General features: G+C 46.2%; 1 protein-coding gene across 1 annotated transcript in view; it reads right to left on the reverse strand.

Moving 5' to 3' along the window:
- Nucleotides 1–21,064, reverse strand: part of ITGA9 (integrin subunit alpha 9) — a gene marked incomplete at its 5' end in the record, with an annotated part of 332,275 nt that overhangs the window by 116,277 nt on the left and 194,934 nt on the right. The window contains one exon of the mRNA XM_080801218.1: nucleotides 12,525–12,675. Within this exon, the coding sequence (XP_080657344.1) occupies nucleotides 12,525–12,675 (151 nt within the window). The remainder of the gene's footprint in view (nucleotides 1–12,524; nucleotides 12,676–21,064) is intronic.

Below are 21,064 nucleotides of genomic sequence, written 5' to 3' on the forward strand. Positions count from 1 at the left end.
ATAATGAGAGATCACCTCACACCCATCAGGATGTCTAAAATCAAAACCACAAAAAACATCAAGTGTTGGCAAGGACATGGAGAAAAAGGAATCCTCTTGCACTGTTGGTGGGAATGCAAACTGGGGCAGCCACTGTGGGAAAACAGTATGGAGGCTCCTCAGAAAGTTAAAAATAGAACTGCCCTATGGTCCAGTAACTCCACTACTGAGTATTTACCCAAAGAAGAGAAAAAACATTAATTTAAAAAGATATATGCTCCCCCATTTTTATAGCAGCATTATTTACAATAAACAGATTATGGAAACAGCCCAAGTGCCTATTGACAGATGAACAGATAAAGAAGACGTGGTATACATATGTAATAAAATATTTGTTAGCCCTAAAAGGAAAAATGATATTTTTCCATTTGCAACCACATGGATGGGTCTAGAGAGTATAACGCTAAGCAAAATAAGTGAGTCAGAGAAAGACAAATACCAAACGATTTCACTCATATATGGAATTTAAGAAACAAAGCCAATGAATTAAAAAAAAGGGGGGGGGTGGACAGACCAAACAACAGACTCTTAACTATAGAGAAGAAACTGATGGTGATCAGAGGGGAGGTGGGGGTGGGGGGGTGGAGTAGCTGAGGAGTACTGAGTATAGAACTGTTGAATCACTGTATTGTACACCTGAAATGAATACAACACTGTATGTTAACTAGACTGGATTTGAAATAAAAAATAAAAATAAATAAAAGAGGCAGGGCTGTTATCTTTCCTCTTCTTACTGCTTGGTACTTAGATGCTGAGCTAGAAGTGGGAAACCAAGAAACAACAGGTGTGAAGAAAGGCTGAGTAGAAAGACTAAAGAACTAGGTTTCCTTTTTTTTTTAGCTTTAATTTATTTGAGAGAGTGTGAGTGAGAGAGCAGAAGCAGAAGGAGCAGCAGAGACAGAGGGAGAAGCAGACTCTCTGCTGAGCAGGGAGCCTGATGTGGGGCTCGATCCCAGCACCCCGGGATCATGACCTGAGCCTTTGAAAAGCAGTTGCTTAACCGACTGAGCCACCCAGGTGCCCCAAGAACTAGGATTCCTGATGGCATTGCACAATTGCCTACCAGTCCTGGCCTGTCCATTTCTAGATTTATTATTTTTATAAAAGAAAAATCAAAATCCCATTAGGATCAACTGTTACAAGCTGGCCTTCCTGTAACCTGCGGCCAGACACATTCCTAACTATTTTTTAAAACCAGTTGTTTAACACTGTCTTTGGGAAGAGGACAGGCTGACCAGTTACACTCAGGTGCCTGGATAAGAACAAGGCCAGTGGCTGTCACGAAGCAGCGAGGCTTCTGGTGGGTCTGCCCTCCAAGGGATGGAATGGCCGTTCTGGAAAGCTGGATCATCCCAGGATGTGGCTATGCATTCACAGTCTCCACAAAATGCCAAAGGCATCTTCATTCGCTGGCTCCCCAATTCCGATGCGGGCTGAAATACCCTGCGTGCCACTGATCCTGTCACCTGAGAATGTCACACACGCCTCAGAGCTGCATCTTTGTCAACATGCTTATGACACAGCCTTTGGAACGCCACGAACGCCAGTAGACAGCAACTATCACCACCTACTATCACCTACTATTATCACCACCACGTTTAGGGTTCCACCAGGTCCCCTGGGACCCATCCAGGTGCCCACCTCTGGCCCCAGCATGTGTCTTCACCCACGAGCCAGCACCCGTGGGTCTTCTTCAGAGGTCTGGCCTCAGCCGGGGAGGCGACAATGTCCATAACTCACCCTCAGAGGGCAGAAAGCACTGGGCCTTTTATTCCTTGGTAGATGGCCCTTAACCAAAGACTGATGCTATGGGGGAACAAAAGCCGGCTTCCTGACCTTGAGATGGACCTTGCTGATGTGTGACTCACCCTTCCGGGCTCCCCTGCAGGAGGAGGCCGAGGCCACCCTCCGCAGCACTGGGCCTGAGATCACGCCGTGTCCTGTCCTGCTTCCCCGCTCCCTCCCCATCAGCTTCAGGGAAACCTAGCCTGAGACCCCCACGTTCTCCTTGATCTTTTTCACTTTCTTTTGTTTGCCTTGGCTTAGCAGTCCATTTTCATGGCTTTCCTTTTAAGAGGTGTTGTGCTGCTTTATGAAAAAGATTTAAAATCCAAGACTCCCCTTTCCCCTTAAAAGAGGAAATTATTAAATTGCTGTTTTGCAGTTCATTAGAAAGAAAAAAAAAATCCAGAGGTTTAACACATGTTTTCTAACCCCCCGCCAAATAGATTTACCCAAGTCCTGCAGCTCTGGGAAACATCCTTCTTAATTGATCCTTGTTGTAGCTACAGCTCTGTTGACATTTCTAAAGCAAAACGTAGCCTTCCTTCCAAACACAGTGAATACACAAGTGAAGCTTTTCATATATGTGAAAACTGAGCCCCACCGTGGAACACTGAGGCCACGTTGTGATTGGAAGTGGACATCGGGTCTCTCTACCACCTCCGCACTGCCCACCACTGCAGGAAGGGTCCAGCCTGGCTCTCGGGCCCGGCTTCACTAGGGGTTGGAATCTGACTACAAGGCCAGACGGTGGTCACAGCGCTGCCACAAGTAATCCAGGTGAGGGTCTGGCCTCAGGGTACCTGCACTTACCACCCATTATTATCTGTTCCAGGAGGAAGGTCAGCAAAGGCAGAAAGAGCTCAGAAACTGGAAAGGCTCTAGGGAGCTTGGGATTGCTCTTTGACACGAGGGATGGGGAAGACCAGCAAGGGAAGAGAGAGCGAGCCAGCTTGCCTCTGTGTCAGAACCTCAGACGGGCTTGGAGCCAGGTGCGGTTTTTCTGCCTGGCATTACGCAGGAAGTTCAAGGTAAAGTCACCAGGGGGCTTGGGGCACTGGATTAAAAACAGAAAAGGGGCGGAAAAGACTTATTATTTTCTGAGTATCGATATCCACCCTGAGGGCTCCCTTACAAGGGCAAGAGGCAAGTTCATTCATCATCTTAATGGCCCAGCCAAGATGACTATAAACATCTAAGGGTTGCGTTTGACTCCAGGCTACTATTAACTTGACGGGAGACACCAGAGAAAGCAGAACACAATGAAAATCAGTTCCTGCCAGGAATGAGTGCCGTGGCAGAGGAAGGCTGGCGGTTTGAGGCGCACGCATTCCTGTTTGCAAACCCCTCCTGACGTGATGGGGGCCTCCCCAGCCCCATAGAACACATCTTGTTTTGTTCCTATGTACAGATGCAGTTTCTGTGTGGAAACTTCTGTCTGAGAACAGGCCTGGGCACTCCCACAGATACAAAGGTATATAAACACGTAAGTGTCTGATCTTTCCCACTCTATCCGGGTTAGAAACTGGATCATTTTTATCCTCTGGCACCATCTTGAGTGGCTTGCCTTGAAAGTGAGGAGAGAGAAGCCCTTGAGAGAAAGGGACTACCTTTCTATGGTAAAGGTAGATATAAACTGGAAGGGTCCCTTTACAAGAAAAACAAGCTTGTAAGCCCTCTTTGCCTTTTGTCCTAAAGAATAAGCCATAGAACACTACAAAAGCTGAGCTGGTGCTTTTCTGCCCCCAAACCAACTTGGAAGCCAAGTTTCCTCTGGAATTCACAGCACTCCTCAGAAGGAGCAAAACTAAGTTTTCCCTCATGCCACTTCTAGTCGACATCATCAGGCTTCCCACACCGGGCCCTGTCACAGGAGGAGACAGAAGGACATGGGACCCAGCCCTCCACCTTCGTCTCTCGGGGAGGTGAGACGGTGACACCACATGTCAGCCGGATTCACTGACTTACAACCAACCAGGGTTGAGCACGAACTACATTTCTTAGGAACCTGAAAGTGCAGGAAGCTCTAACATGACTTCTAAGTGGTAGGCTTCTGTTTTCCCTGCTGGATCCACGGCCCTCCCCTCGCTCCCTCTCTGCTCTCTTTCCTTCTGGCAACCCAAGACTGAATCTCACCTCTTGGCTTCCCCGGCCTATTTGGTCTTTCTTGGCTCTTCCTCTAGCATGTCACCAGCTTTGGTCCTTTCTTCTATTTCCTCAGTCCATATCCTCAGTGAAGAACACAGATGGCCTATCACTGTCTACCTGATAACAATCCTGGATCACCGCACCGGGTTTCACGGGGCCTGCAGACCTCTGGGCCGGTCCTCTCCCTGCCCGACTGCAAGACTCAGGGCCAAGCCCTGAATTGTTTGTGGAGTACATTACCTTCCTCCTTCTCCAAACTCTGATATTATTCGTCACACATATCACATATTTGAACCATTATGTATCTTAGTTTTTAAAAAGTCAACATCCCCAAACCCCAAATTCTAATACTTCAGGAAACAGTAAGTAAATGAAAAAAAAAAATCAACAGGTATTATTACAAGCAAACAAACAGGAGCCACCAAAGCTAGCTCATGTAACTTAACTGATATATATTTACCAAGTTTTTTTTTTTTTTTAAATTCTAGTTAACATACAGTGTATATTAGTTTCTGGAGTAGAATTTAATGATTCGTGACTTATGCAGAACACCCGGTGCTCATTTTATTTACCAAGTTTTTCATGTAATTTTATTTTTTTAAATAAAGGCTATTAATTAAATATAAAAGTATGTTCAGTTTATTTTTTTAAGATTTATTTATTTGGTAGAGAGAGCATGAGAGAGGGAGAGAGAGAGCACAAGCAGGGAGCATGGCAGGCAGAGCAAGAGGGAGAAGCAGGCTCCCCGCCGAGCAGAGAGCGTGATGCGGGACTCGATCCTAGGACCCTGGGATCATGACCTGAGCCGAAGGCGGATGCTTAACCAACTGAGCCACCCAGACGCCCAAAATATGTTCAGTCTAACACGAGCTCTATATTTTTGACATTAGGACGGCACATGGCTGTACACACACTCACGCAGTCCCTTTGTTAAAATCTCAAGCCTTGATTTTTAGTTTAAAAAGGAAGAGTCAACACCATCTGACTTTCATGCTTCGTCTTGTATTCTTGCTTTTCTCCCTCTCCCCCACCCCCCCAACTCTACCCTGCCCTGGAATGTAATCTTGGTCTGAAGTAGGTGACAATATATACCTTCTGAGTAAATGAACAAATTATAAGGCTCGTGCTTGTGTGTAGGAGAGTTGCCATGGCAGGTACATATCACGTACACGTCGTTGGCCTAGGGCCCCACTTAACTCAGCCCAACTCATTTGAGAGAGAAAGTGAGGCATAGAGAGACAGCCCCGGGCTCAAGGTCACATGCACAGCAAGAAACAGAGCTGAGTTTCTGCGTCTGCACCTGAAGGTCATGAGAAGGTTGCTTTCCCTCTATTCCACCCTGGCTACTTGCTATGTTACTTCTAAGAACTTCTGAAACATTAAGCTGCTTCTTGCAATGGCTGCAAAGTACAAATATTCCAGCCTGGGAAGTTTTTAAATCCTGGTTGGCTTTCAAAATGCTGTGAATACTACGTGTCCACGGACTCCCTCCTCCCCCAAACACACACTTGCTCTTGAACCCCCACACTCCAACCTCTTTGCTAGCTTCTCTACCACCCACAGGTGGCCGTGAGATGCCGTTGAGCCTGCAGACACGCTCAGTTTGTCCACAAATACAGATCCGTGTGACCAAAAGGCAGGCAGGAGAAGAAGCCTCCAGCATATGGAAGAGAGCGAAGCTGCAGGTCACAAACCGGTGGCCTCCAGACTGGATGCAGTCAGCCGGACATGTGTGTCTGGCCCATACAAGGTGCGGAGAACACTTTAATTAGCTGCCAAAGTCATGCGATTTCACATAAACATGTAGATTTCTGGCTTTTATTGAAAAATAAAAGTCTGACAGCACTGGGCCCGCTCCCACCTGGTAACCACTGACTGCTGCGGGGAGCTGGCTGCTCTCTCTGGAATGAGACTCCCTTTCTCCACAGTCTTCACCACTTCCCGCTGTCCCACACTTGACCCCCCAACCCGCTTACAATACTTGCCTTGCCCCCTTACTGTAAGACCGTGAAGTGCACACCAGTATTGCTCAAGCTAGAACCTTGGCTAAGTTCCATTAGGCTAACTTACAACTTCTGGAAGCCTAGAAAGTAAGGTGCTTAGGTTGCAAATGCTTCCAGCCCTGGGGGCATCTCCAGTGGGTGCTGGTGAGCCTCACAGGTGTGTTGCCCTTTCGGGGTGCTCCACCCCACTTCCACTTGCCAGCGGCTATATCTATGTGCCCGAGTGCATTTTTCCAGAAGGAGGTCAGTTGCTCTGGACAAGCACATTACAGGATGGAAGTCCTGGGGAAGGCGCCCCCCCCCAGAAAGCTTCAACCACTGACTCCTCAGGAGGGTGTATCAATCCCCCAGCTCCCTCAGCCATGTGGTTTGCTTTGCACTGTTTCCCAGGGTTGTCCGATTAAACTCCGGTGCTCTAGCACCCTCTACATTAGCGGCCTTCACAGGTCTATCCCTGCTCTGCCTCCCTCCCAGCGGTCTTGCACCTCCCAGATGAACTGCCCTCAATTCCTTGCTTTAAGCACAGCATCCAGGAGATCCAAACCAAGAACGCACTCATGCTGCAGAGAAGAGACTAGGTCAGGGACCTGCCCTCGTTCTTTCTTGCCCAGCATGGCCTCCTCTGTGACTGCACGGCAAGCTCCTGTGTCCCCTTTGTACCCAATGGTCACCTGGGAGCTCTCCTGCACTAGCCTAAAGCTTACAACTGTCCGCGTCCGTGTCTGTTTGCACACGGGCTATAACGGTTACTGCCATGAAGGCGAACTCATGAGTCTAGCCCTTCTTTGAGCTTATCTGTCTCGGTCACATGAGGCAATCCTGAGTGCAGGAGTCCTAACTGACAAGCAACTTCGGCATCGGACAGCAAGCATCCGCATTCCTCAAATGTCCCGAGGTCACCCTGCTCCTGCTCATGTTGCTGGCCCTTTGACCACCCCTTCCCCCCATGGGTAGCCTCTTTCCATCTTGCTGGATCACTCCTGTTCCTCTTCCTCTGACCTCTCACCAGGGTCCAGTCAGCTCTCTCCTTCACCAAATAAACTCACCCACCCCACCCCAGCTCTGCAATGGCGGCAGCACTGGATTTCAGTCCTTCGGAGGCCCATCCATCTTTCCCTAAGTGCTTCTCTGGGGGCCTTGGGCACCCCAAGCCTTGCTGTCACAGTCATCACTTGCTGCAGGACAATGTTTCAGTGCTCTGACCAGTAGTTGGCATCTTGTGCTCTGCTTGCTGACCTGCCTTGCACCCCATAAGGCCATGAGTTCTTTGGGAGCAGAGACCAGATCTTACTCATCTCTGGGTCCCCTGGCAGCTGGTACGGTCCCTGGCACTTAGCAGGTGCTTAATAACAACAGTCTGAACAAATACATTCTTGTCCCAAGGAGGCAAGAAGAGTCAAAGCCTGTGTGCTGAATGGCATCGCAGTGAAGAAATTAAAACTCAACTTGATCTTGACCCCCGGGCCACGGGGCCTTACAACTCCAGCAGGCACCATTCACGAAGTCTGTGGAGTGGGGGTCTGGATGTGTCGCTCACACAGAATTGAATGTGAACGTGACTGCGGGGTTGGGGCTACCGATGTGCTCTCGTGCATTTTCTCCATTCTTCCTCGTTCTCCCTTTCCACTGTGCCGCTCCCCCGCCCCTCAGGGATCCTGCACACTGCTCTGCGGGAGGCCACTCTACGACCACTGTAGGCTGTGCCCCAGTCAGCCCGCCTGCCAAGCAGCCGGTGGCCACCAACGCATGAAGTCCTGTTTTATAGAGTGTTCTCGAGTTAGCTTACGGAGGCGAGAGGAAAGCCAGCAGATGGCTATCCATATGCACCCCACATTTTTTTATAAGCCATCTTCCCTTATAGGAAAGAACCAGCATGAATCTCTGAAAGCATCTTTGTGTTCAAGAGGACAGAAAAGTCCATCTTCGGGGCGACTGTTCAGTCTCAGAAACGGATACATCACAAACTGTGTGATGACACAGAAGACGGGAGACCTCGGAGGTCTAGGTCCCGAACTGCCCTACAGCTTGGGACAGGGGGATAGCCCCCACCCTCCCACCCACATCCCCGGGGAAGCCAGGTGAGGCATCTGAGGTGAGATCTGAGGGCAGAGCAGTTGATTAAAGAAAACAGGGATGGAGGGGCTCCCAGGACTGGATTATAACTGGATTCAAGTGAGCATGTGGGGGATGGTGAGCAATGAGGCTGGGGAAGAGGGAGGGCAGGAAGCTCGGCCTCAGAACGGCCTCTCAGGGAACAGCTGAGGAGTCCGAACTCCATTCTGAAGAATGTGAGGCAGGAAGAGTGACGAGATTAAGTTTCTTCTCAAATTTTTATGGTATAACTGATATCATAAGCTTATTTTTTATTAAGTTTTTAAGTTATGTATTTACCGTGCAGTAATTTTTCTTACATTTGCTTACTATTTTAAATGCTTGCGAAATTTGTTTTTGCTTACGTCTATGTTTATTTGGCCTTAACATTTTATTCCACAACTGTATTCTTGAGTGCTTTATCTGTAAGTGCCCTATTTCTCAGGAACAGTTTCATGCTTATTAAAGCTTTAACAGTTATTGAAGCAGATGCTGCCTTGCTCACATTCCCTAGAACCAACCAGAGCACTGGTCACCTGAAGCCAGCACCCTCCAGGCCAAAGGCTTCCAACTTTTCACTGCCAGAGTTGTTTGCTGGAGTGTGGCCCATAGCCAGAGAAGGCTGGAAGCGCCAGAGAGTTGATGCCTTTGGAGGGCTTCCCCGTGGACAAGTGGTAAGAGCTGGTGGAGAAATCCCCTAACAGCTTCCTTACTCCTGGGAGTGATTCTGAGGGGTGTTCCACAGAGCCTGTCTGAGGATCTGCAGTGGGATGGAGCCCGAGATCCTCACGGATTATCAGTGCACACTTCCCTCTCTTTCCTCCCTTCCTCGTCTAAACTCACCGTTCTCACAAAGTACCTCCTGAGATCACTCCCCAAATAAACTCCCTGTACCTACATCACTCTGTTGGGGTCTGCTTTTGGGGAAATCCAAACCAGGAGAGTTAACAGACTTTATAAATTCTCATATATTCAAGGATGTCTTTATTCTGTCTTCACAATCGAGGGCAAGCTGGCTGGGTATAGAATTCTTAATTCACGAGAGAAACTATTCTGATTTTTAAATTCTGTTACAGAAAAGAAGCCTATGGAACACTGGTTTCTTTGTTTTCTGTTAGGTATCAGTAGCATCACTTTCATATTTTTCAAATTCAAAATCTCATGAAGCTCTGTGTTGACAGTGAAGGGCTCTCAGTGTTTTTGCCTGGTGTTTGCAGAGCTCACTCAAGAAAATGGCGATCCTTCCTTGCTGTCTACTCATGTCGTCTATTTCAACAATTATGGAGCCACCTCCCTTTGCTGATTCTCTGGTCTCCATCTTCCACCTCTATAGTTCTCACAGTCATTCTTCATTGTTTTGTTCTTTTTTCCGGAATTCTCAGAGACTGTCTCAAATATGCCCAGTGTAACAATGAAACAAATTTTCTCTACTGCTAATTCTGTTCTTTCCTGATTTATAACACATTTTAATTCTGCCATTGCTTTCCTGGTTTCCTTACATTTCCTTATCTTATCTGCAATCTTTATTTTTGTTTGCCTCTAAGTTCATTCTCTTTTCATCCCAGCTTATCATTCTATCTGATCTTTCACTGTGCTCATTTTCCCCTTGAATTTAATCAAGAAAAGTGGATGCTAGAATAAAATTTACTTTTGTTTTCTATTAATAATCTTTCTAAAAGGTATGCTTTCCTTCTGTATCCTGAGTTGCATTTTTTTTTAGTTTATGTGTTAGAATGTTTCTGTAAGGTCCATGTTGGTTATGTTAGGTCTATGCAGGGTGAGTGGGCTCTCCTGGTTCCTCTTTACCACTCATCTGGGTGCTGTGAGAATCCTGCTCTGGGCTGAGTGATGCCATTTACATCTCCATTTAGAGTTGTGGTTGTGAACACAGGAGAGGATTTTTTGTTTCTTTCCCTTCTCTTGCACACTGATGGTCTTCGTGACTGTTTTCCTAGTAGGTCCTGCCCTAGGGGCAGTTATGTGATGTCCCTGTGCCCTGTTACCTTTCTTACACAATGCTTCCCACATCCTGAAGAGCCCCTGATACCTTGTCATCTTTCTGGCAAATTGAAACTGGGGCTCCCTGTCTGTCCCAAAGTTGCTGGGATTCAGTGTAAATAAGATAAAAATGATCAGCTATGATAGCTGATGACTAATCTGTGGGCTTCTCAGGTGCACTGTCCTCACCTGACTAGAACCCTCATCCAGAATGCCTGGGGGCTACCTACTACTCTTGAGGTACTCAATATGATACAGGGGTGGAAATGGTGCTCTCCTGTCACTTTAAGAGGAGAAAATTCTGCTGAGTGATTTATGCTCTTGGGCATATTTCCACCTCTTTACACCCTATATTAATCAGACCAAGGTTACATTTTATGATGGCACACCCTTAGCCATCCCTGCCTCATCCTACTTCCCCTACTTTTCCCCTGCAGCATTCCACCAATATGGCAGATGCACCCAGATCGAATGCAGGAGGGCATGGGAAATGTATGTGAGACCCCTAGTATATAGTAGGTAGTCAACAAACACTATGTTGCTTTCCCCAAAGAGTTACAAGACTAAAAATGAAATCATTTGTTCATAGCAATCTCTGTGAAAGACATTCATCACAGTATTTTTTTTTTTTTTAGATTTATTTAAGAGAGAGAGAGAGAAAGGAGAGGAAAGGGCAGAAGGAGAGGGAGACAAGCAGACTCCCAGCTGAGTGGGGAGCCTGACATGGGGCTTGATCCCACGACCCTGAGATCATGACCTGAGCTCAAGCCAAAAGTTGGACCTTAACTGACTAAGCCACCGAGGCATTCTCATTCATCACAGTATTAAAGAGGAAAAAACTGGAATGAAATATCTATGTAACAGGAATTTGAGGGTAATCCATAGTATACTTTATGACAGAATATTACGCAGCCTCCAAGCCAGAAAGAAAACTACGATGAAGGGAAAGAGAATAGGATCTAGGAAGCTACACAGTTTGTGAAATACTACCACCAAATCCTATATACTGACAGAATGGGGCCAGCTCAGAACTTTCTAGCAGACAACAGAGAGAACAAAGCCTAGTCACAGGGATGACTGTCTACAGGTAAAAACAGCCAAAATACTCAGGAAAAGCACAACTATTTCTAATTCTGAGACCAGAGAGAAATTTCTCCTGTAGGTCCTAAGAGAGGAATCTGCCACATAATGACCCAGTCACCAACCGCATCCTTTCAGTTACCACAGAGATGAGTTTTACAGATCTGTCCTTGAGTGAGCCCCTCTCCCACCACGGCCTACAGGAAGATGGCATCAGGGCACAGGAAATGCTGTAGAAGACACTCTATGTGGAGCCAGAGATACTAGAACTCTACAGATACTTGGTTCTCTCTTGACTGGGCTTAAACCAGGATCATTTTTGGGGTATAGAAGATAGATGGGAAGCATGCCTTTCCCACAGTCCTTCTTGATTGCTTCTGTCGCCTCCCCAACCCTGGTGCTCCTGAAAGCTATTAAGCAGCAGAGTCTGAGATAACCTCTTGTGAAGTTCTTGGAGCGTGAGCATTCCAGGTCACTCTCTAGGCTTCAGGGGCCCCCTAAGCTGGGCAAGGTTGGTGTAATCCTATCAAAACTGTTGAACTGCCAGGACCTGTGTCTGAACGGAAGTTTGCCCACTGGCTTGAAGCTGTTCCCAGTGCTCATCTATGGGCAGGGAGGAGCTGTTCCTCAGAAAGCGATTTTGGTTCCATTTAACACAGACATCAAGGCGCTGCAGTTCCGTGTTGTAAACATGGAGAAAAGCTCCAAGAATTGCCTTTAAAACGGCTGTCAAAACTCAGAGCAACCACCAGGGAGGGTGAGGTCTGTCTGAACCCACACATTCCTGTTGCCTGCTGGAGACTCGTTCTTTTTTTCTTCCTGTAGGTGGTTCGTTGAGGTGAATTATGGGACAGGAGAGAATACCAACTCCTTTTTCCTTTCTGAGTCATTCTACTTAATTTATTCATATCCATGAATTCATGCAGAAAAACTCACTCAGTTCATGAAAATAATTTCATTTCAATTCACTCAAATATATCATAAGCAAACATGCCAAAGCAACCCCCTAATGGAAAGCATCAAGTGCACCAGGGGTGATAACAAACATAGTAAGCAGCGACCTGTCCTCATTCCTTATCTTGTTTTTCACAACTACTGACATGAAACTGGAATTCTCTAGAACACATGAGTGTCCGGAGAAGGGGTCAGACATAAAATGGTAGGGAGAGGGCTCCATAAGACAGCAAGGATGGGAGACAGTGTTAGAGATGGATATTGCTCCAACGCAGCTTCTATGTTCAGGGGGAAAGAATTCTCATAGTTCTGAATGATATCCCACATAGTGAAAAAGTTTGCAGAATCACTACACATTGCAAGCTATGATGAAAGCCAGAAAATGCTCCAGATAGAACAAAGACTCTCTTTCAGGGGTGCCTTCCTTACCTTCTGCCACATGTTGATGAAGAAGAGCTCCCGAGAAACGTTGAAGGACAGGTTGGCATCATAGGCATCGTCCCCGAGGTTTGAGATGGAGATGTTTAGGGAGATATTCTTCACAGCCCCCAAAGCTAGATAGGGGGTCTTCCCATCAACGCTGTAAGGAAAAATAAGCAGCAATGAGTGCTCTGAAGCTTTCACTAACATAATATGAGACATCAGAAGGTAGCTGGGGGTTGGGGACAGAAACTCCATTGGGGTCAGAACCATACGTCCCAGCAACCCCATTAACCAGCCATGCATCCTTGTGCAAGCAGTTAGCTTCCTCATCGAACAGCCTAACTCATTAGGCTCTTCTGGGGCTCACATCAATCTCAGAAAATTGTAAGACGTTTACTACCCTAGACACAGAATCTGGCCATGTATTCGTTCATATGTTTTTGAGTACCTACTACATGCCAATCACAACTATTCTATTTGCTAGAAGAGAGAACAGTGAACAAAACAGAGCTCTTGCCTTCTTACAGCTTCAGGGAGACAGAAAACACATACACCAAGCAGCAACCATACAGGTCAGATTGTGATAAGAGCTACAGAGAAAATTCACAAAGGGTAGGAAGGGTAGAGAATGCCAGATTTGGAGGGAGAGTGGGTTGTAATTTTAAATAGGATGGTTGGGGAAGCCTCACTGATGAGACCTCTGAGCAGAAACCTGACGGAAGAAAAGGAGCAAGATGCACAGACACCTGGGAACTAGCAAAGGGAAAGTTGTGCCTGGCACATTCAAGGACTGGCAAGAATGCTAGAATGGCTAAGAGGAGTGAGCGAAGGAGAGCGTGGGAGGAAATGAGCTCAGAGAGGCAAAGGGAGTAGGGACAGACAGGTCATATCAGGCACTTTGGGGCCATCACAAGGACCTTGGTTTGACTCTGAGATGAAATTCCCGCAGGGCTCTGAGTAGAGGAGTGGTGTGACCTGACTTTCACACGTGAAGGCTCACACTGGCTGTGATGTGAACGGTCTGTAGAGTGCGTGGTCGGGGGATGCAGGGAGTCTGGTTGGGAAGCTCTCACAGTAACCCAGGAGGCAGCTCAGACCACACTGAAGTAGTGAGAAGAGGTCACGTTCTGGATGTGTTTCCAAGGTTATGCCAACAGATTTGCTCACAGATTGGGTGAGGTGTATTAGGGAAAAAGAGGCGTCAAGGGCAGCTGCAATGATTTTAGTTTCAACAACTGGAGGGAAAGAGTTGTCCTTCATTGAGACGGGAAAGACCATGGGTATGGAAGGTTCAGCAGGAAAAAATCCAAATGGCTACTGGATCCTTAAGAAGAGGTGTTGAACAGCTGGATGCTTAAGTCTTAAAGGAAGGTCTGGGCTGGAGATATACATTTGGGAGGGACTGGATATGGTCATTAGAGAATGAGCGTAGATGGAGAAGAGGTCTCACACTTAGGGGTTGCAGGTGAGGAGGAGAAGAGAAAACATGACAAGGAAGGTAGGAGGAAAACCAAGAGAGATGGTATCTACGTGGCCACAGCAGTCATGTTCCAAGGAAGGAGTAATCAGTTTTGTCAAATGTGGCAGATGGGTCAAAATAACATGAAGAATTAGGACTGGCCGCTGTAATTAGCCACCTGGAGGTCACCGGTGATCTCAATAAGAACTGTGTTAAGTGGCGTGATAGGGATGGAAGCTTGGAATTGGCTTAAGAGGTGGAGGAGCAGACTAAGTGGAAACAGTGAGTAAAGAGGAGTAGAGAAATAGGATGACAGCCGGGGGTGGGGAGTGGGCTCGAGGTAACTGGTTTTTGTTTTTTTTAAGATGGAAAGGATAGTAGCATATTTGCACGAGCATGGAAAGGATGTATCACGGAGGGAACAATTAATGACAGGACAGGGAGCAACTGCTGGATGGCCTGGTAGACAAATGGAGGGGCCGGCCTCAGCTAGCACAAGGCGAGAAACCGGAGCCAATGGCACTGACTTGTTAGTAGATGGGTGTTAGGAACAAAGCAGAGGTTCCTTTGTGATTGCTTCCATTTCGCACTGAAACAGAAGTAGGCTCAGACTGGGAAGGGAGAGGAGGGGGAGGAAGGAACATGTGAGGGGCAAAGAGAAGAAGGGAAATGGCAGCCCAGGACGTGGGGGAGTGAGCAGGCCATCCATGGAGGACAAGGGAATGAGGACAATGGGGATGATGACAATGATGAAGATGCACGTGAGATGGATGACTGTTATGTGACATGAGCTGTGGACAAAACAAATTCACACTGGTAGCCCATCTTTGGCCAACCAGTTAATGGACGATGTGATTAAGCTTATCAGAGTTTATGTAATGGAGAGTCTGGTATTTTTCTCTGCTCAGCATCCTGACACCTTCCTGTTTGGGAGGAATCTCAAAGTAGGTGGGAGGGGCACATCAGAAGAAAGGGGGTAGGCCCTCCCTCTCCCCTCCTCTTGACAGCTAACGTGTGGGCGCCTGACTGGGCACGCAGTCATGAGATCTAAGCGTAGTCAGTATGGCGAGCAGATGCTCCCAAGCAGGGCCATGAATTTTGAGGGTTGCACAAAGACCCTGGGGTCCTCTGAGATCTTCTGAAGTGGCTACACCAGTGTTGAGCTTTCAGGGGTGGTATCCTGAGCTAAGCCTGGTCTCCTCTGTTTCCTGTCCACGTTGGTTCCACAGGCTTCCTGTCTATGCTCTGAATCAGCCCATATCCTTCCAATAAATTCTTCTTCTGCTTAAATTAACCAACACATGTTTATTGCTGTTTGCAACCATTAATACAACAAATAGAGCATGAAAGAGAGGAGATATATCCAAAATCTCAGTAGGCTATAACCCTTTGACATACAGATTGCCACAGGGGGGTGGGGTGGGGGAGCCGTCTCCATTTCCCATCCATGAAGAGAAGATCTCACTTTCCTGTACACCCCGGCACTTCGTCAAGAATAACGTGTGCAACAATGGCCTTGCTTTTGGAAGCGAGAGCTCCGAGGATCCAAACAAGATGTGAAAAATTAACTTTGAGAAAGGCTTCAAATTCTTGAATGGCCTCCAATACATTGAGACCCTGACCTCAAGCTATTGTGGCAGTTATTTATTATTGTTGGCCATCTTAATTTTAAACAATTGATGGGTTATTTCTGTCCTCCTGTTTGCTTTTGTAAGATTACAGGAGTAATCCTCAGGCCTGGAGGAGTTACGAGGGTGTGCTAAGCTTGCTTTCTCTTGAGAAGGAATGGCCTAAGCCCTCGAAAGTAGCCCAGTCACGTCAGAAATTATCCATAGTTTCCAAATGGAACACAGACAATACAGAGAAGCACAGGACCGTGGGGTCGGGAGCTGCCTCGTCATTCCAGTTTTGTTGTTCACGATCAGCCTCCCTTCCTCACATATAAACGGCAAGGGAGCAGGCCTGGGTGTCTAACCTTCTCCAGCACCTAGAGCTCGGGTCTCTGTCACTTAATCAGGCAGCAAGGTCATTCCTGGTCTTTCAGAGTCAAGTGACTCTAACATGGCTCCATGACGAAGGGAAGCCAGGCGCCTTCCAGGGCAGAATGTGAATTCAGACTTCCTTATAAAGAGGCGCCTCCAAGCTGTTTTCACTTTCTACACAGTTGAAGACTTATGTCTTCATAGGTCTTTGGAAGCACGTCTCTGCTTCCAAAGCTATTCTTAGAAATGAAACAAAATGTAATTTGCCTGGTGTTGGGTGCTTTGAAACATGTCATCTTTCTGAAATCTTACAACACCGTGAGTCGTTCCTGATGTTAGTCCCATTTTTAGAGGCGAGGAGATGGAGAAGCAGAGATAAGGTGGCTGGCCAAGGAGCTGTGCTGGGCTTAGAAAGAAGCACCTCCTATGCCTTCAAAGACCTGCCCCCTCCATCGTTGGCCCCTTCTGACCTCTCTCCTGGGGGAAATAAATCTCCTTATTATGAGCCCCTCTAGCCCCATGTGCTCCTCCAACCCTTCGCAGCACTTACCAAGGTTGGGAGGACACATTTATTTGTGTGGTTATTTGATTAAGAAACATTTCTTCCCTATTAAAATCTAATCCCCAGGGGGCAAAGACCCTAGTCTGATTTGCTCATCAATGAATCCCTGGTGACAGACTTGGGCCAGGCACATAGTAGGTGTTCAGCGAACGCTTATGGAATGGAGGAATGAACATGCCCAACATTCCCACAACAGTTCATCAGCTCAACCTTTGCATTTTATAGGCGGAGACAATGAGCCCACCCCCCTCCCCCCACCCAAAGGGGAACCCACTTTGGTCAAGGTCACGGAGCCCCGTAGGGGCTGAGCTGGAGCTAGTGCCCAACTTCATGCCCAACTTCCTTTGGCATGAAGGTCATCTAAGCCACAGTTCTTACATAAACTCCATCTCAGTTGGGAAGAGCTTTGGGAAGAAAAATCTTTTATGACATCTAAGAAGAACGGAACCCCACAGAGACCAACCTCTCTGTCGGGACTGAAAGAGTACGACAATTGGGTATAGGGGTTTTCGGCAAACATCCCACCAGTGCTTATTTATTATAGAACTACCTTTCTAAGTCTTGGGGAATCTTATTCCCTGAGATATTTTGCCATTAATTCCAATTTGCTTGTGCAATCTTTTAAATGTGTCTTATTACTTTGTTCACCACTCACTCATATTTTTATATGAAAAGTGTTACTAACAATCAACATACAATACAAATCAAATAGTTTCTATAAAGTGTATCTGACAGCACATAGAGAGCCTGCTGGAAATATACTGCTCATTTGTTATGAAAAATAACAAGTACAACTGCCCTAATACATCTTATAGCAGCTGTTTTTGGAATATGTTGGGCTTATATTTAAGTTTAGTGCTGATTCGTGTTACTGCTGCCATGTCGATAGCACTGGGGTGCAGAACCCTTCTCTGACATCATTTGTCACCACTCAAAAGTCCTCACTGGGGAGATGCCATCCATTTCCATATCAGCTGTCATATGCTGAACGCCTGAGGCCACCGAAGTAAATTCTTTCCCCTCTACAGTCTCGCAAGCAATTTTATGCAGGTAATTTTTTGAGAAGATACTAAGGGAAGAAATTAAAGTAGCTCAATGGTGTTTAATAATTAATGATCCATTGGATCATTTTAGATTTTCCCTAAGTCTTAAAGATTAAAGCCATGACTTTATGTAAATAATCTGCAGTTATAATCCACCTCCCGTAAGATATAATACTTCTATTTTCTTTTGCTGCTGGCTGCACTCTAGACCGAGTCAAGGATGTCAGTACAGGAGCTAATCAAGTGCATTCTAGCCAACTGTATTTGAGTTTTAAAAACTTGTCATACCCTTATTATTACTGACGATCTATTTGCCACCCACAACTGTATTTGATAATGACAACTAGGATAATGGTATAGGACAGCCAAATCCATCTGTGTTTTTCCTTACCACCTTCATTCTTTTGTCTCCCCCATTCTCCCTCCCTTCCTTCTAGTCATTTATCTGTCCATCTGTTACTATTAAAACTACCTTCTCAACTTCAGTGTCAGGGATACAGGTCCCAGAGCCCTAGGAGTTCACAGTCTAATGGAGGAGCCAAACACGTAAGACAAAAGTTGACATCAACATGTGTGAAGTGCTGACTGAGAGGGATGAAGAAACATCCCTAGGAAGTCCCTTATGCTATGAGAGCACAAAGAAGGGATTCTTCAGGGGGCAGTGGGGAAAGGGTGGGGAGTTTCTGGCAAGGCATTACTGATGGGGTGAGCCATGAGTCCTACAACATTGGGAAGACAGCCCTGTCAACAAAATTATTGCTAAGCCTGATTATACACACACACACACACACACACAGAGGCAATCCTTAGTTTTTCCATCCATGGAAATCATATTAAAAAGGACATTGTGAAGCAGATAATATTCTCCCCTAGGACAAATGTCAAAATTGGGGGCAGCATTCCTTGAGTAACGATCCAGGATCCAACAAATCACAGATAGCCTCAACAATGTGTCATAAAAGCAAGGATATAAATTATAGCCACTGCAATTTAAAATCACAGACAATGCTTCCTATTCTTACAAATGGGCAGACATCATAAAATAAGAAATGGAACTGGACAGCTGGATGGGGGCTCGCTGGAGTCATCATTTTGCAGTTAAAGGCCAGAGAGGGAATCACATCCCTGCGGCGAAGCCGGGCAGCCCTCCCAACTTCCCTGGGAGGTCTGGTGTTCCTCCCTCTGTTCCCAGTGTTCTTAAAATACAGAAACATGCAATTAAATAGCCTAAAATTTGCATAAAGCTTACTTGGCTATCATAAGATGAGAAAAGAAATTGTGTCTGCCTTCCTAGCATTTGGACTACTTAGAATATTGGGAGGTGTCTCCTCTTTACAAAAGCTAACTGAAGTGCTTATTTTTCTCTTGATAATTTTCCTTGAAATTGGTGGAGGTATTCAGGGTGATTTCGGATGCCTTCAGCAGCTCAGCTGGGCAACCTCCTTCTTGGCACTTTGTTGACAATTATGAGAGTTTTTCAACTTTTAGTGCTTAAAATCACAAACATGATAAAACCAAAAAACCACAGTTGCTCATCTGATATCTTCCTAGAAGAGATATGCACAAAAGTACCAAATAAATTGATTAGATGTGAAGGACATATACCACAAAGCTGATAAGATGAGTCATGCCAACCCTCACCGCACCCCCCCAAAAAACGCCAAAAACAAAACAGGTACAGACTAAGGTACAAAATGAATTCAGAGGAAAGAAATCACTGTAGACCGAAGTTATCTTAAGAGGCAGGAATTGAGCCCCACCTTAAAGAATGAGGAGCACAGGGGTGGAACAGGAAGTAGATTTCAGGCATAGAAGAAAGTGAACAAAAAAAAAAAAAAAAGAAGAAGAAGAAAGTGAACAACAGGTAAAAGGATGAAGGGGACTCCAATAATATGGAAAGGAGCAGGAAAATCACATCCCTTAGCAGTAAGATGAGTGAGAAGCAAGACGACATAGGCTGCATCCAGATTCCCATGAATCTCAAATGTCCCAGTTCTGGGTTGATCTTCTAGACCAGCGAGCTTAACCGTGGTATCTTGAGTCACCAATGCCAGGCAGTATTGCAACCAATTAGTTAGTAACTAATAAGGTACCAAAGTGAAAGTATTACAAAATGCAGCAGGCTAGAGGTGGTTCTTCCCTGTCCCCTGGGATCTTATCACTGCAGCCTGCAATTCCATCTGTCAGCGTCCCCATCTTTTGCTGAAGGACTTTTCTCTGCAGGCCAGCAGAGTGCCAAACAATGAAGTCCCTGATGGCCCTGGAGCAGCCCTTGACCAATGACCAGTGGTGACTGGGGTATAATTACCTCGGCTCCCTCACCTACTGGGTGCAACAATTCTGAAGTTCATGCTCTAGGCCAGTGTTGTCTAACACGGCAGGCACTAGTCACAGGTGGCTTCAGAGCACTGGAAATGTGGCAGCTCTGAATTAGGTATAAAATACATATCTGGTTTGTAAGACTTCGCACAATAAAATAAAAAAAGGATGTAAAAACCTCAATCGTCATTTTCATACTAATTACATGTTTAAATGAATTATTAGGTTAAATAACATCTGTTTCACATTAATTCTTCAGTGTAGCTACTGGAAATTTTTAAATTGAATATGGGGCTTTCATTATGCCTCCACTGGCCAGGACTGTCCTAGACGTTCAGTAAATTCTATGTATTTTACTTTTAAAAGTATGGTGGATTTATGCTTCATCTTCAGTGGTACATATTTGTTCATGTTACTTGCAGAGAAGTGATCTAAGGAAAATAAAGTACATTTGGGTAAAAACAAAATTATTTAAAAAGTAAAATTGATAATACTTAGCTCTTGCTTGTAAACGCACTTGCTTATAAAACGTTGCAATAAACGTTATGAAATGTCAGAAAAAGAAATTCCATACGTGTATTCTTTCTCCTCACAGAGTGATTTTGAGTTTCACCAAAATCCGATGCCCAAAGCTATCCACAGCGCAGATAAGCCTCACTGGTTACGCCTGACGTGGTGGGAGACAAGGAAGCCAGCCACGTGGACCTCGCCCGTCAGGAAGGTCTCAGCCTGGCTCTGTCAGAGGCGGAACCTGAGGCAAGTCTGAGAGCAACCAAGTCATTTATTTGGGAGGTGGTCCCAGAAAACACCAGTAGGTGAGGGGTGGAGTGAGACATGGAGGGACAGGCCACCAAAACAAGGGTGTGACATCAAGTCCGTCACCTCTGTCGCCACCTGTAGATTCATCCTGCTGGGGTTACTGAAAACTTACAGAATGGTCACCTCAGAGTTCTCCCATCTGCGAGGTGAGGGAAGTACTGACATGTGAGTCCCGTAGGCCACGGTCAAGGGCTGCTGCTGGGAGGGAGGGTCTCTGTCCAGTGCCTCTGCTTGCTACATGGTGGGTAGAGCAGGCAGAGACACAGAAGCAGGAGCTGTGACACAGGGCCTGCCGGGCGGGGGGTGGTGGTGGGGGTGGTGGGGGGGGGTGGGGTCTTACTCTGGAGTTTTATAGATGGAAG

Source organism: Martes martes (assembly GCF_963455335.1).
Source record: "Martes martes genome assembly, chromosome: 1".
Lineage (NCBI taxonomy): Eukaryota > Metazoa > Chordata > Mammalia > Carnivora > Mustelidae > Martes > Martes martes.